This window comes from Carcharhinus amblyrhynchos, chromosome 19, assembly GCF_965287045.1.
Source record: "Carcharhinus amblyrhynchos chromosome 19, sCarAmb.v2.hapA, whole genome shotgun sequence".
NCBI classification, from domain to species: Eukaryota; Metazoa; Chordata; class Chondrichthyes; order Carcharhiniformes; family Carcharhinidae; genus Carcharhinus; species Carcharhinus amblyrhynchos.
Genome location: NC_137342.1, coordinates 53,780,128 through 53,795,039, shown reverse-complemented (window position 1 = coordinate 53,795,039; position 14,912 = coordinate 53,780,128). Strand labels below are relative to the sequence as shown.

The 14,912-nt window shown below is 41.9% G+C and overlaps 1 protein-coding gene across 5 annotated transcripts in view; it reads right to left on the bottom strand.

The window, feature by feature from the left end:
• Nucleotides 1–14,912, bottom strand: part of LOC145355536 (protein piccolo-like) — a 480,857-nt gene that overhangs the window by 55,637 nt on the left and 410,308 nt on the right. For 3 of the 5 annotated variants that reach the window (XM_080207784.1, XM_080207786.1, XM_080207787.1), the window contains 2 exons: nucleotides 9,700–9,830; nucleotides 1,740–1,766 (listed from right to left, as the gene is read on the bottom strand). In XM_080207784.1, coding sequence (XP_080063910.1) covers nucleotides 1,740–1,766; nucleotides 9,700–9,830 — 158 coding nt within the window. The remainder of the gene's footprint in view (nucleotides 1–1,739; nucleotides 1,767–9,699; nucleotides 9,831–14,912) is intronic. The other 2 variants (XR_013889002.1, XM_080207785.1) reach the window with 2 other exon arrangements.

The window sequence follows — 14,912 nt, the reverse complement described above, 5'->3', positions numbered from 1 at the left end:
ACATTAGGAAATCAGCAAGCCAAGAAAACAGAACATCAATTATGTGGGAATGTCCCAAATTCAACATTTTTATTTGGATCCTTTATTTTCCCATCATGCATGGAATATTTAATAAACTGGAACCTTTGACAAGAAAGCGTTGATTCTGACTGTATTGTAAATGGTCAACTGGGAGCCAGCAGTCTGGCTTTGAAAAAATCAAAAGATTGAAGATGAATTTCGAATCTTTTTATCATGCACCTTATCAATGGAAACACAGTTTTCATTTTAAAAGAACTCACTGACATTTGTTTCCACCTTATTTCATTCCTTTAAGAAATTATTAACTAATAACAACAAATAAAATGAAGGAGCTTGGAATCAAAGTATAACATTTTGTTAAGCAATTTGTCTAAAATCATACTGTACAAGAAACACAATTTAAATACCTAGACTTTCATTAATTTCATCACATTGATCTGCTAGGTTTTGGATCATTTCTTTAATATGCTTTCTCAGTACACAAAACACAAAAGCTGACATTGGTACATGTGATCTATGTACACTTGGCAATGATAACTAAAAAGAGAATGTTTACAATTTGTACAGGAAATGCACAATTTATAATTTGATAATGGAAAGGCAAAAAATTGCTCCCCACACATTTATTGCTCTGAAATGTTAAATGTTGACCCATCTCCTTTTGTCAAGTATCACAGATGCCTCAGTTAAGAAGTTTCTCTGTTTTTTGGGCCATAAATATCACAACATGGGGCAAATCTTTGGGTTTTGCTTTAGCAATTACCCACCAATTAGTTTACAACCTTTTTCAAATCTCCAGACACACAACTGGAACAGGGCAGAAGGAAAAAAAGGCTATTGCTAAAAAAAATCAAGTTATTTTGATTTTATAAATGGCCTTGTGGGATTGTGGAGATAAATTTGACCCATAGGCTTTAGTTTGGATGCCTCAGCTAAACAGGATTTGAAACTGAGCAGGTATAAAATCATAGTGAATAGTCAGATTTCATCTGGTGTGTACTGTACATGCACATTGATAATATTTATACTTCAGGTAGGTAGAAAAAGTTCAGTTTAATTATCCAGCTTGTATGCTAACTGATGGAATGAGAATGTTCAGCTGTTCAAAAGGAAACGTTGCTATATTTTCAGGTATTGGCAGCTGACAGGGTTTTTACATTAAATTCTTCATCGATACAATGATATGTGGCCAATATAAGGAAAAGTTTTACTTCTATGAGTTTTGTTTTATTTGTAACTCAAAATTTTTCCATACCTGCTGTTTTACAAAAGCCAAAAGACAATTTGACCTGATGGAACTGATGTTTCAGACTGAAACAAGCAAGTTTTACATTTAGTGCCAGATGTATATTTCTTTGGTTTCTCTATCTTCCTCAGACCAAAAAGTGAAGTAGCATAAAATATGGGTAACTAAGGCAGGAATTAAAGTGCTTTTCATTTTCCCATTGCATCATTTCCATGAAAGCTTAATGATTTCTAACTTATTGGAACAAAGAGTCAGATTAAAGTCAGAAAGTGACTAACTTTAGAGGTGCATTCATATTTGGAAGTATCATACAATATCAGGAACATTATTGGTTAGTAGAGCAAACAAAATGCTTGTTATGCCACAGATACAAATGTGCAAAAGAATCCAGCTCTAAAGTCAGTTCACTGATGATTTGTCAGCATAACTTGCTCAGCAGAAATTACAAACAGAAGGAAATAGCAAACACTACCTTGCATTCTGGACAACCATAACTTGGCTGAAAACGCCCAAAGGTTGAGGAGGGAGCAGAGCAAATAGAAAATAAAGAAAATGCACAGAGGCAAAGACAAATCAGCATGAGATAGAGAGTAAGCTGAGCATGTGAACCAATTCATATTTAAAATGTAGGGGTGGGAGTGGAGAAGAAATAATTACTTGGGTTAGAACAGGAAAACAAACAGCTAATGTAACATGAAACAGACAGTTACCACCATTCTCCCTTGGATATGATAGAATCTGAACACTAATTAAAATTAACACTTAATGTAATTAAACAGGACAAGAGCAAAAGCAAAATTAGCATTTATAATTACATTTTTAGTAGAATGAATAGAGGAACATTTTTATTTCCTTGCTCCACATCAGCCTGAGGAGATTCTAGAGAATGTGTGTCTGTCTCTCTGCTATTTTGACATTGGACGAGTGAGTGAGAGCAATGTCCAATCCTGTCCTCATATCATCATACTGTGGAATTTCAATTCTAGGACAAATGTTCACGTCTCCCTCAACAGCGTAGATGTTTGGAAAAATATTGAAGTTTTAGTTCAAGTTGGATTTCAAATGGACTTTTCACTGATAAATATGTAATGTTGAAAGATATCAGGTTCAATTATTTTTTGAAATAAAAAGCCAAAACTTCTGAAGAAACTCAGTAGGTCTGGTAGCTTCTTTGAAGGCAGAATTAAGGGAATCAATGGTTATGGGGAGAAGGCAGGAAAGTGGAGTTTCAGATCAGCCATGATCTCAATGAATGGCGGATCAGACTCAGTGGGCCGAATGATCAACTTCTGCTCTCATGTCTTATGGTCTAGAGTTAACATTGTGTGTCAAATATGACACAGCCTGACATTGGTAGTGGGGTAAAGTCCATTACCAAAGATTTTATAGCAGAATACTTGGAAAACAGCGATAGAATCAGAGTCAGCATGGGTTTATGAAAGGGAAATCATACTTAGCAAATCTGATCTAACTAGATTTTCACAGTAACTTCATTGCAGTGTTAATATAAGAATACTTGTGACCAATAAATAAACTTTACTTTTTAGCAGAGTGACCAGGGAGAACCAGTGGAATATGGTTTCAGAAGACTTTTGACAAATTCCCACATAAGAGATTAGCTGTAGAATTAAAGCTCAAAGGATTAAATAAAGAACAAAGAAAATTACAACACAGGGACAGGCCCTTCAGCCCTCCAAGCCTGCACCGACCATGCTGCGTGTCTGAACTAAAACACCCTACCCTTTCCGGGGACCATATCCCTCTATTTCCATTCTATTCATTGATTTGTCAAGATGCCCCTTAAAAGTCATTATCGTATCTGCTTCCACCACTTCCCCTGGGCAGCGAGTTCCAGGCGCCCACCTCCCTCCGTGTAAAACATCTGCCTCGCACATCTCCTTTAAACATTGCCCTTCGCACCTTAAACCTGTGCCCCCAGTAATTGAGTCTTCCACCCTAGGAAAAAGCTTTTGACTATCCACTCTGTCCATGCCTCTGATAATCCTGCAGGCTTCTATCTGCTCACCCCTCAACCTCCATCATTCCAGTGAGAACAAGCCAAGTTTCTCCAACCTCTCCTCATAGCTAATGCCCTCCATACCAGGCAACATCCTGGTAAATCTTTTCTTCACGCTCTCCAAAGCTTCCAATCCTATATTCCAAGTGTGGCCTAACTAAGGTTCTATAAAGCTGCAACATGACTTGCCAATTTTTAGGCTCAATCCTCCGGCCAATGAAGACAAGCATGCCATATGCTTTCTTGACTATCTTCTCCACTTGCGTTGCCACTTTCAATGACCTGTGTACCTGTACACCCAGATCCCTCTGTCTATTAATGTTCTTGGAGATCTGCATCCTGTTGTATCCTCTGACGGTCCTCATCACTTTCTGCAATTCCACCAATCATTGTGTCATCCGTAAACTTACTAATCAAATCATGATAGAAAAGGACTTTTTTTTTCCCTGGAGTGTAGGAGGCTTAGGGGGTGATCTTATAGAGGCCTATACACTAATGAGGGGCATAGAACAGCTAGATAGTCAACATGTTTTCTCAAAGGTTGGGGAGACTAAAACTAGAGGGCAGAGTTTTAACATGAAAGGGGAGAGATACAAAAGGGTCCATAGGAATTTTTTTTTCCACACAGAGGGTGGTGAGTGTCTGGAACAAGCTGCCTGAGGGAGTAGTAGAGGAGGGTACAATTTTGTCTTTTAAAAAGCATTTAGACAGTTACATGGTTAAGATGGATATCGAGGATGTGGGTCAAAAGCTTAATGGTAAAAACTGGGCAGCATGGACAAGTTGGGTGGAAGGACCTGTTTCCATGCTGTGAACCTCTAGGACCCTGCGGTTGACAGAAAGGAAACAAAGAATAGGAATAAATGGGTAATTTTCCAAATGGCAGGCAGTGGTTAATGGAATTCTGCAGGGATCAGTGCTGGGACCTCAACAATTCACAATATATATCAATGATTTAGATGACGGAACTAAATGTAATATCTCCAAACTTGCAGATGACACAAAATTAACCTGGGGCTGCTTATACACCAGTCACTGAAGGTACATACGCAAGTGCAGCAGGCAGTAAAAAAGGCAAATGGTGTGTTGGCCTTTATAGCGAGAAGATTCGAGAACAGAAGTTTTGCTACAATTATACAGGGCTTTGGTGAGGCCACATACAGAATATTGTGTGTAGTTTTGATCTCCAATGAGGAAGGATGTCCTTGCTATAGAGGGAGTACAGCAAAGATTTACCAGTTTGATTCCTGGGATGGCAGGTCTGTCATGTACGGAGAGATTGAGTCAATTAGGATCATATTCGCTAGAGTTTGAAGAATGAGGGAGGATTTCATAGAAACCTATAAAATTCTAACAGGGTTCGACAGAGTAGATGCAGGAAGGATGCTCCTGATGGTGGGGGTGTCCAGAACCTGGGATCATAGTCTAAAATTACAGAGTAGAACTTTTAGGACTGAGAAATTTCTTCATCCAAAAAGAAGTCAGGAATTGAGCCCAAAAATTGCTCGCTTCCGAGGGGTTAGATACAATTCTTGAGGCAAAAGGAACCAAGGGATACTGGCGGGAGAGGGTGGGGGTGGGGGGAGTGGGATTGAGGTGTGGAGTTCGATGATTGGCCATAATCATAATGAATGGTGGAGTAGGCTCCAAGGGCTCAATGGGCTCCCCCTCTCCTGTCTTCAAGGTTCCTCTGCTACTTCTTTGGTTATTTCTCCGTTGACGCTGCCAGACTTACTGGGATTTGCTAGAATGTTCAGGTTTTGTTTCAGATTTCACTTTGCTTTAAATTATTGTTACGTCAAGATAATGGAGGCAGCAGAATAGAAACAGGAAGAGTACTTATTCAGTTCCATCTTCGTGAGGCAAGGAATCCCCTTATATTGTTGAATGAGATTGTACGATGGCAGCCTTGTTTCTAAAAATATTTTTTTTTCCATTTAGTGTTCCAGGACACTTCCCCTTTTCCCTCAATATAATCTTTTGGTTGGTTGTTAAACTGAATATTCAAAATGTAGGCTGGAATTCTCTGGTTCCCTTTGCCCACTATCACTGCCAGTGAGAATGAAGAACTTGGCGCTCAGCCAAATCTCTGCTCACTCCAACAGGACTGGAGAATCCCAGCTGCCGGTGAGATCACAGAATTAATAAGAACATAAGAAATAGGAGCAGGAGTAGGCCATCTAGCCCCTCGAGCCTGCCCTGCCATTCAATAAGATCATGGCTGATCTGTCCTGTCTCAGTTCCACATTCCCGCCCTCTCCCCATAACCCTTAATTCTCTTGCCTATCAAAAACCTATCAACCCGCGTCTTAAAAATATTTAGCGAGGCAGCCTCCACCACTTCAACGGGCAGAGAATTCCAGGGATTCACCACCCTTTGAGTGAAGAAGTTCCTCCTCAACTCCGTTCTAAACCGCCCCCCCCCTTTATCTTGAGGTTGTGCCCTCTAGTCCTACTGTGCTTTCTGAGCGGGAAGAGCCTCTCCACCTCTATCCTATCCATCCCATTCATCATCTTATACGTCTCAATGAGATCTCCCCTCATTCTTCTAAACTCTAACGAGTACAAGCCTAGTTTATTTAGCCTCTCCTCATAGTTCAACCCCCTCAACTCCGGTATCAGCCTAGTGAACCTCCTCTGCACTCCCTCCAAGGCCAAAATATCCTTGCGAAAGTGCGGCGACCAAAACTGCACACAGTACTCCAGCTGCAGCCTCACCAATGCCCTATACAGCCGCAGCAAGACCTCCCTACTTTTATAGTCAATCCCCCTCGCGATGAAGGCCAGCATCCCATTCGCCTTCCTGACCACCTGCTGCACCTGCAAGCTGGGTTTTTGCGACTCATGCACAAGGACCCCGAGGTCCCTCTGCACCGTCACCTGCTGCAGTTTTTCGCCACGTAAGTAATAATCCTTCCTACCATTATTCCTACCAAAGTGGACCACCTCACATTTGCCAACATTAAATTCCATTTGCCATTTCCTGGCCCATTCGCCCAGCCTATCTGGATCCTTCTGCAGACTCTCCAAACCCTCCGCGCAATTTGCCGTTCCACCAATCTTGGTGTCATCAGCGAATTTCGACACCATACACTCGGTTCCCTCCTCCAGATCATCTATATAAATGGTAAATAGCTGAGGCCCCAGCACCAACCCCTGGGGCACCCCACTAGTCACCAACCGCCAATCCGAATAGCACCCATTGACCCCCACTCTCTGCCTCCTATTTGACAACCAATCCCCTATCCGCGCTAACACCCTACCCCCAACTCCATGCCCCCTGACCTTCTGTAATAACCTCTTGTGAGGCACCTTATCAAACGCCTTCTGAAAATCAAGAAAGACCACATCCACCGGCTCTCCTCTATCCACCGCCCTAGACACATCCTCATAGAACTCCAGTAAATTTGTCAGACACGACTTCCCCTTAATGAAATCATGCTGCGTCTGCTCTATCAAACAATTCTCCTCGAGATGCCTCGCTATTTTCTCCTCAGTTCCACCAGGTCGGACAATTCCAGCCTGGTCAGAGAATTCCAGTCTGGTCAGAGAATTCCGGCCTGGTCAGAGAATTCCGACCTGGTCAGAGAATTCCGGCCAGGTCAGAGAATTCCGGCCAGATCGGAGAATTCCAGTCTGGTCAGAGAATTCCGGCCAGACCAGAGAATTCCGGCCAGGTCAGAGAATTCCGGCCTGGTCAGAGAATTCCAGTCTGGTCAGAGAATTCCGACCTGGTCAGAGAATTCCGGCCAGGTCAGAGAATTCCAGTCTGGTCAGAGAATTCCGGCCAGGTCAGAGAATTCCGGCCAGGTCAGAGAATTCCAGTCTGGTCAGAGAATTCCGGCCAGGTCAGAGAATTCCGGCCAGGTCAGAGAATTCCAGTCTGGTCAGAGAATTCCGGCCAGGTCAGAGAATTCCAGTCTGGTCAGAGAATTCCAGTCTGGTCAGAGAATTTCGGCCAGGTCAGAGAATTCCGATCAGGTCAGAGAATTCCAGTCTGGTCAGAGAATTCCAGCCTGGTCAGAGAATTCCGGCCAGGTCAGAGAATTCCAGTCTGGTCAGAGAATTCCGGCCAGGTCAGAGAATTCCGGCCAGGTCAGAGAATTCCGGCCAGGTCAGAGAATTCCAGTCTGGTCAGAGAATTCCGGCCAGGTCAGAGAATTCCAGTCTGGTCAGAGAATTCCAGCCAGGTCAGAGAATTCCGGCCAGGTCAGAGAATTCCAGTCTGGTCAGAGAATTCCGGCCAGGTCAGAGAATTCCGGCCAGGTCAGAGAATTCCAGTCTGGTCAGAGAATTCCGGCCTGGTCAGAGAATTCCAGCCTGGTCAGAGAATTCCAGCCTGGTCAGAGAATTTCGGCCTTGGAGTTTGAGGCAGTCGCTAAAAATGATTTCTGTGCTGTTAAATTATACCTAATTTCACAAACCCATTGCAAAATATATCCAGATCCCACAGGATTTGCAGGGGAAAGTGAAAATGTCGGCAGTATTTTGCTGATTGTTCAAGTTTTGGTCACTCAGATTTGACAAGTAATTTGGGTCAAAGCACTAACTTCTCTCCTAACTCATTGGAATGGTTCCTTCAAGTCGCTCCACGGAGATAAGTCCCTCTGTCTCTATAAATGTTTCCGCTGCAGGTGGCAATTGTTTGTTTCGTATTTGCCAAATAAAGGAATGCTTCACGCTTAAATATTTAATATTCAGGATAAGTACAACAACTGGCCCTCACTTTATAGCCCGAGACCACCTTTCCCCAGGGGCACACAGCCTCAATATCCCTCATTGCTTCCAGTGGGACGCTGGAGTTGTCACATTAAACAATAAACTTTAATTAAAATATTTATTCAGAATTAAACCACATCAAATGCAAATCTGAAGAATGAGAAAGTATATAAACAAAGTGTTAAGGTGGGAACCCCTTTAGATAACATGGCTCATCAGCCCATGAACCCTTAAAAATATTAATAATACGCACCCTGTCGTGGCAGACTAGTCAATTTTTAATTCTTACTAAACACTTTATAGAGTCAATTTTTTATCATTTATGTAAAAGCAATGACAAGAGTGACAGGATAGGATCAGTAATCCTCTTTAAACTTAGGAACAGAGGAGCAGGAGTAGGTCATTCGGCCCATCGAGCCTCCTCTGCCATTCTGTGTGACGATGGTTGATTTGTCTTTATGACATTGATGAATTTGGCTACGACCATTTCATTGGGTACTTACTGAGCTGTTTTGATAAATTAGCCCACCTTCCACCTGTAACTATAGTGAGATCAGTCACGGCAATTGGCTATTCGGCATCAAATAGCAGCAGCTTGTCTAAATCATTTGCTGTGCCTGATTTTAAAGTAACATTAGTTCTTTATTTAGCAGCTATACATTTCAGAGGAACCAAATCTGCTTGTTGAAAAACTGGTTTTCTGGTTTATTTTGATTGACGGAAAACTATCCAGTCAGCCTGAATTCCTGAACTTTGTGAAGCTGATGGTTGATTGGGAATATTATCAGTTGTACGGCTGGCATTTTTGCTCTCACATTTTGTCTAACTTTGGTATCTAATTTTACTTTCATGTAACGAGTCCAAAATGCTTGAATTGACCTGATATACGCTGATGATGCCATGCCACACGCACAGCGGGATTTTCTGTCTGCACTCACCCCAAGACCGGTAAATCCTACCCATGGTCAATGGATCTTCTCATAATCCGCCCCTCACCCTGCTACGATTCCCGTGGCGGGCGGAACGGGAAAATTCACCGCAATGCATTACCTTAATTAATTTAATCAACAGCTATAGAAAATTAAAGTGTATTATTAAAACAGGAGAGCATAAGCATTATCGATAAAATGCTTACATTCTCACAGAAATACACAGTTAATCTTTATAATGACCAATGCAGTTTTGTCATCGGAAACACCTCTGTACTTTCTCTTTGACCATTCTGCACATTCTAAAATTATAAATATGTCATTAAATCAATTTGTGCAGTTCATGATAAAGGCATTGACAATCAGATACCTCACTGTCTCCACCCCAGTTTAAAATCTTTTCTTGCAGTTAAATTTCAACCTATCCGCAGTCATAACCCTTTACAAGGTTTTAACAAGTTACAAATCCACAACTGTTAATTAATTGGTCCAGAGTCAGCTTCTGGGTTCAATGTGAATAATGTGCACAAAGAACTTTAGAGTGTAGTCAAGGTTACAAAGATTGGCAATGAACGCTGACCTGCACCTTAATGGCTTTTACAATCCATAAACACTTTTTCATGAAAAGACTTGAACTCCATGAACATTATTTAACTGCACTGTACAAAAAAAAATCTAATTTCAACTCTAAGCCTTTTAATAAGCGCAACGGGCAAGTAATGTTTGATTTTGCAAAGGCAATATAGTTTATAAGATACTTTCCTTACCCTCTGCCTGGTAGAAGATAAACCTTAACAAATGGATCTGAGTAACCATTGTTGTCTCTTGGAGCAAGGTTCCGGGCTTGTAGAACATGAACAATGAGATTTCCAACGTGCTTGTCATAGTTCATTTGTAACTAAGAGAAAAAATGATTCTAGGTGACATTAAGAAAAAGAAGTTGATATCAAATTGTGTTGCTTTTACTTTCCAATCGCCTTTCAAGTTGAAAAATGCAATAAATTAATTATTATAACTTCTGTTAGATTATTGATTTAATTCTTCATCTATACCTGTTACCATACGTAACTGCTTATATCCATAAACCTTCCAGCACTTTGCAAAATAAATAAATTGAGAAGAGAATTTTATGTCCCATGCATTTCACAATTTAACAACAATATATCAGCAGGTATGACACAACATTAAACAGATGCTAGTTTTGAAAATTAGATTACCTACAAATGATCTGGGTGCAATTAGGTCTAATCTTGCTTTATGATAATTTAAGGAAGTGATAACTAGACCAATGTTTCCTTAATTTTCCTTGAGTAGTGAGCTGCCTTCTTGAAACACAGCAGTCCATGCAGATTAGTATGCCTATGGTGCTGTAAGGGAGGGTGTTCCAGGATATTGACCCAGTGACTGTGAAGGAACAGTGATACATTTCCAAGTTGGGATGGTAAGTGACTTGCAGGTTGTGGTGTTCCCATACATCTGCTCCTTTTGGCCTACTAAGTGGTAGGGATTATGGGTTTAGAAGGTACTGTTGAAGGAGCCTTGGTGAGTTGCTGCAATGTATCTTGTAGATGGTATATACTGCTGTCACTGTACGTTTGAAGTGGAAGGAGTGAATGCTCAAGGTGGTGAATGGCTGCTTTGACCTGCAATGTGTTGAGTTTCTTGAGTATTGCTGGACCTTCAATCGTACAGACAAATGGAGTGTATTCCATCACATCCCTGACTTGTCGATAACAAATAGGCTTTGGGGAGTCAGAGAAAATGTGTTACTTGCCACATAATTCCAACCTCTGATCATCTATTGCAGTCACAGATTTTTTATGGCTACTCCAGTTCAGTTCATGGTCAATGGTAACCTATAGAGGGGATTCAGCAATCATAACGGCCAGAGTTTTACTGCCTAAGCAAATGGTGCTGAATATTGCGCAGTCATCTGCAAACATCCCCATTTCTAATGTTACAATGGAAGGGAAGTCATTGATGAAGGAGTCAGGAGGTAATGCTGCAGCTTTATAAGACTCTGGTCAGATGCCGCTTGGAGTACTGCACTCAGTTTTGGTCGCCTAATTACAGGAAGGATGTGGAAGCTATTGAGAGGGTGCCGAGGAGATTTACAAGGATGTTGCCTGGATTGGGTGGCATGCCTTATGAAGATAGGTTGAGAGAGCTCAGTCTTTTCTCTTTGGAGCGACGAAGGATGAGAGGGGACCTGATAGAGGTGTATAAGATGTTGAGAGGTATTGATCGTGTGGATTCTCAGAGGCTGTTTCCCCACGGCTGAAATGGCTGCCACAAGGGGACAGAGGTTTAAGGTGCTGGGGAGTAGGTACAGGGGAGATGTCAGGGGTAAGTTTTTCACTCAGAGGGTGGTGGGTGCATGGAATGGGCTGCTGGCAACAGTGGTGGAAGCAAATTCGATGGGGTCTTTTAAGAGACTTCTGGATGAGTACATGGAACTTAATAAGATTGAGGGTTACAGGTAAGCCTAGTAGGTAGAGATATGATTGGCACAACTTGTGGGCCGAAGGGCCTGTTTGTGCTGTAGTTTTTCTATGTTCTATGACCTCCAACAACTACAATCATTTTCCTTTATGCCAAGTATGACACTGACCAAAGGAAAGCTTTCCCCCTGATTCCCATTGATTCCAATTTTGCTGGGGCTCCTTGATGCCATACTTGTCTAATGCAACCTTCATGCCAAGGGCAGACACTGTCACCTCACATTTTAGCTTCAGTTCTTTTATTCATGTTTCAACCAAGGTTATAATAATATCAGGAGCTGAGTGACTCTGGCGAAATCTAAACAGCATCAGTGAGCAGGTTATTGTCGAGTAAGTCATAGAGATATACAACACAGAAACAAAGCCTTTAGCCCAATTTGACCATGCCAACCAGTTTGGTTCCTAAACTGAACTAATCCCACTTGCCTGTATTTAGACCATATCCCTCTAAACCTTTCCTATCTATGTACCTGTCCAAATATCTTATAAATGTTGAAATTGCACCCACCTCTACCACCTCCTCTGGCAGCTCATTCCATACATACATTATCTCTGTATGAAAAAGTTGCCCCTCATGTCCCTTTTAAATCTTTCCCCTCCCACTTTAAACCTACGCCCTCTAATTTTGGACTCCTCTACCCTTGGGAAAAAAACGCTTGGCTATTCACCTTATCTATACCGCAGATAATTTTATCACAGAATCATAGAAACCTTACAGCACACAAAGAGGCCATTCGGCCCTTCGAGATCCCACCGACCATAATCCCACCCGGGCCCTACCCCCATATCCCTACATATTTACCCACTAATACCTCTAACCGATGCATCTCAGGATACTAAGGGGCAATTTTTAGTATGGTCAATCAGTCTAACCCACACATCTTTGGACTGTGGGAGGAAACCGGAACATCTGGAGGAAACCCATGCACACACGAGGAGAATGTGCAAACTCCACACAGACAGTGACCCAAGCCAGGAATCGAACCCAGGTCCCTGAAGCGGTGAAGCAGCAGTGCTAACAATTGTGCTACCGTGACGCCTTTTTTATGAATCTTTATAAGGTCACCCCTCATCCTTCTGTGCTCCAGGGAAAAAAGTCCCAGCCTATCCAACCCCTCCTTATAATTCAAATCTTCCAATTCTAATAACATTGTTGTAAATCTGTTTTTCCCCCTTTCCAGTTTAATAACAGCCTTCCTATAGCAGGGTGACCAGAATTGTACACAGTATTCCAAATATGGCAGTACCAATATCTGGTACAGTTGTAATGTAACATCCTAATTCTCATACTCAATGCTCTGACCAATGAAGGCAAGTGTACCAAATACCTTCTTCATCACCGTCTACCTGTGACACCACTTTCAAGGAACTATTTGTCTGCACCCCTCAATGTCTCTGTTCAAAAATACTCCCCAGGGCCCTAACATTTACAATTTAATGTGTGGTTTGATAACTCTATTGATCATAACACCAATGATCGAGAGTAGAGCGATGGGCTGGTAATTGGCCAAGTTGGATTTGTGCTTTTTTTGATGACAGACATACCTGGCCAATTTTCCACATTGCTGGGTGGATGCCAGTTATGTAGCTGTACTGGAAATGCCTGGCTGGGGCACAACGAGTTCTGGGTCATAAATCTTCAGTACTATTGCCAGAATGTTATGAGGGCCCACTGCCTTTGCAATATCCAGTACCTTCAGCTGTTTCTTGATATCACCTGGAGTGAACTGAATTAGCTGAAGATTCACAAACTGTGGTGCTGGGACCGCTGGAGGAGGAAGCTGAGACGGATCATCTACTTGGCAATTCCGGCTGAAGATTGTAGCAAATATTTCAGCCTTGTCTTTTGTGTCAATGTCTTAGCATTTGTATCTTTTGACAATTACATTTTTAAGTCAATTGAATTGTTAAGGACAGCTGTAACAGTTCAGCGTGTGGGAGGCTGTAACGCAACTGAACTGTTTGAAAAATAAACTTGTTGAAGGTAAAAGACAGGCTTCTGTCTGATTCCACCACAGGAAACTATTATTGATCTTTGCGTGGTAGCAGAGGAGGAATATTAATCTTTGATAATTGGTTGCTGCTGAAGAAAGTTTTTGTCTCTCCGATCAGAAGGTAAAGCAGTGATCTGCTGATGACAAATTTAAGTCATCAAATGGCAGAAAGAAGAAAGAAAGGCTTTGGTCATCTTGGAAGCAAAACCATTTGGGCATGGCTCAAGTTGAGATGTGAACATGGTTCCCTCATCACCCTGAAAGAAAGGAGGTACGGCTTTAACTTCATCATTATCAGCAAAGAGTAACATTCGGAGTAAAGTGCTTTGAGAGTGGAATGTGAATGATTTGGGGGATTGGGCCTTTTGTTATAGTTGTTGAGGTGTGGGTGGAGGTGGGAGCTACCATGTAGGTACTGATTCGATCATGGAGTTTGAATCCAGTCAAATGTGTTGTGATCCAAAAACAGAAAATGCTGGAAATTCATCCAGACTTGAAACATTAGCTCTATTCTCTCTCCACAGAGGTTGTCAGATCTGCTGAACTTTTCCAGCATTTTCTGTTTTTGTTTCAGATTCCAGCATCCGCAGTATTTTGACGGCTGATTCATTCAACTCTGAAGTTTTAGATAACAGTTGCGCTTCCCACAGTGTGCAGGGTGGACTGGCTTCACTGCTACCTGGAGTTTCTTGATGAGGGACATGGGCAGAAGATCAAGAAGTATGAAAGCTCCATGTGCTTCAGGTTTGGAGATGACAGGACACTAACTTCCAAAAGAGAAGTCCACCCAGGCAGGACAGCTGGAATCAGCCTTTTCATCAGGACAGATGATTTCTAGTAACATACCTCTGCTGTTTTGCAGGTATTTGATGAATAAAGCACAAATAACATTAGATATAAGAACATAAGAAATAGGAGCAGGAGCCATTTAGCCCTTCGAGCCTGCCCCGCCATTCAATAAGATCATGGCTGATCTGAAGCGGATCAGTTCCACTTAAACACCTGCTCCCCATAACCCTTAATCCCCTTGCCTACCAAAAACCTATCTACCTGTGACTTAAACATATTCAACGAGGCAGCCTCCACCACTTCAATGGGCAGAGAATTCCAGAGATTCACTACCCTCTGAGAGAAGAAGTTCCTCCTCAACTCTGTTCTAAACTGAGTCCCCCTTATTTTGAGGCTGTGTCCTCTAGTTCTTGTTTCCCTTCTAAGTGGAAAGAATCTCTCTACCTCTATGAAGAATATGAAGAACAACAGAGTCAGATTGTTTGGCCAGGCTGCGGATCCACATTTTTCTGGGTCAGGCATTACTGCCTAAAGCCAGAAATGTATCATGAAAGAATTCAGGAAATCTTGTTCACTTCTGCGAGTGAAGAATCTGGAGGAAAAAAACATTCAGAATTTTCATGGACAGATTTCGCATCCGGGGCTGAAGGTTTTACTGTGATTCGTTGAAGCACTTGAGAAAAAAAATGAAGATTT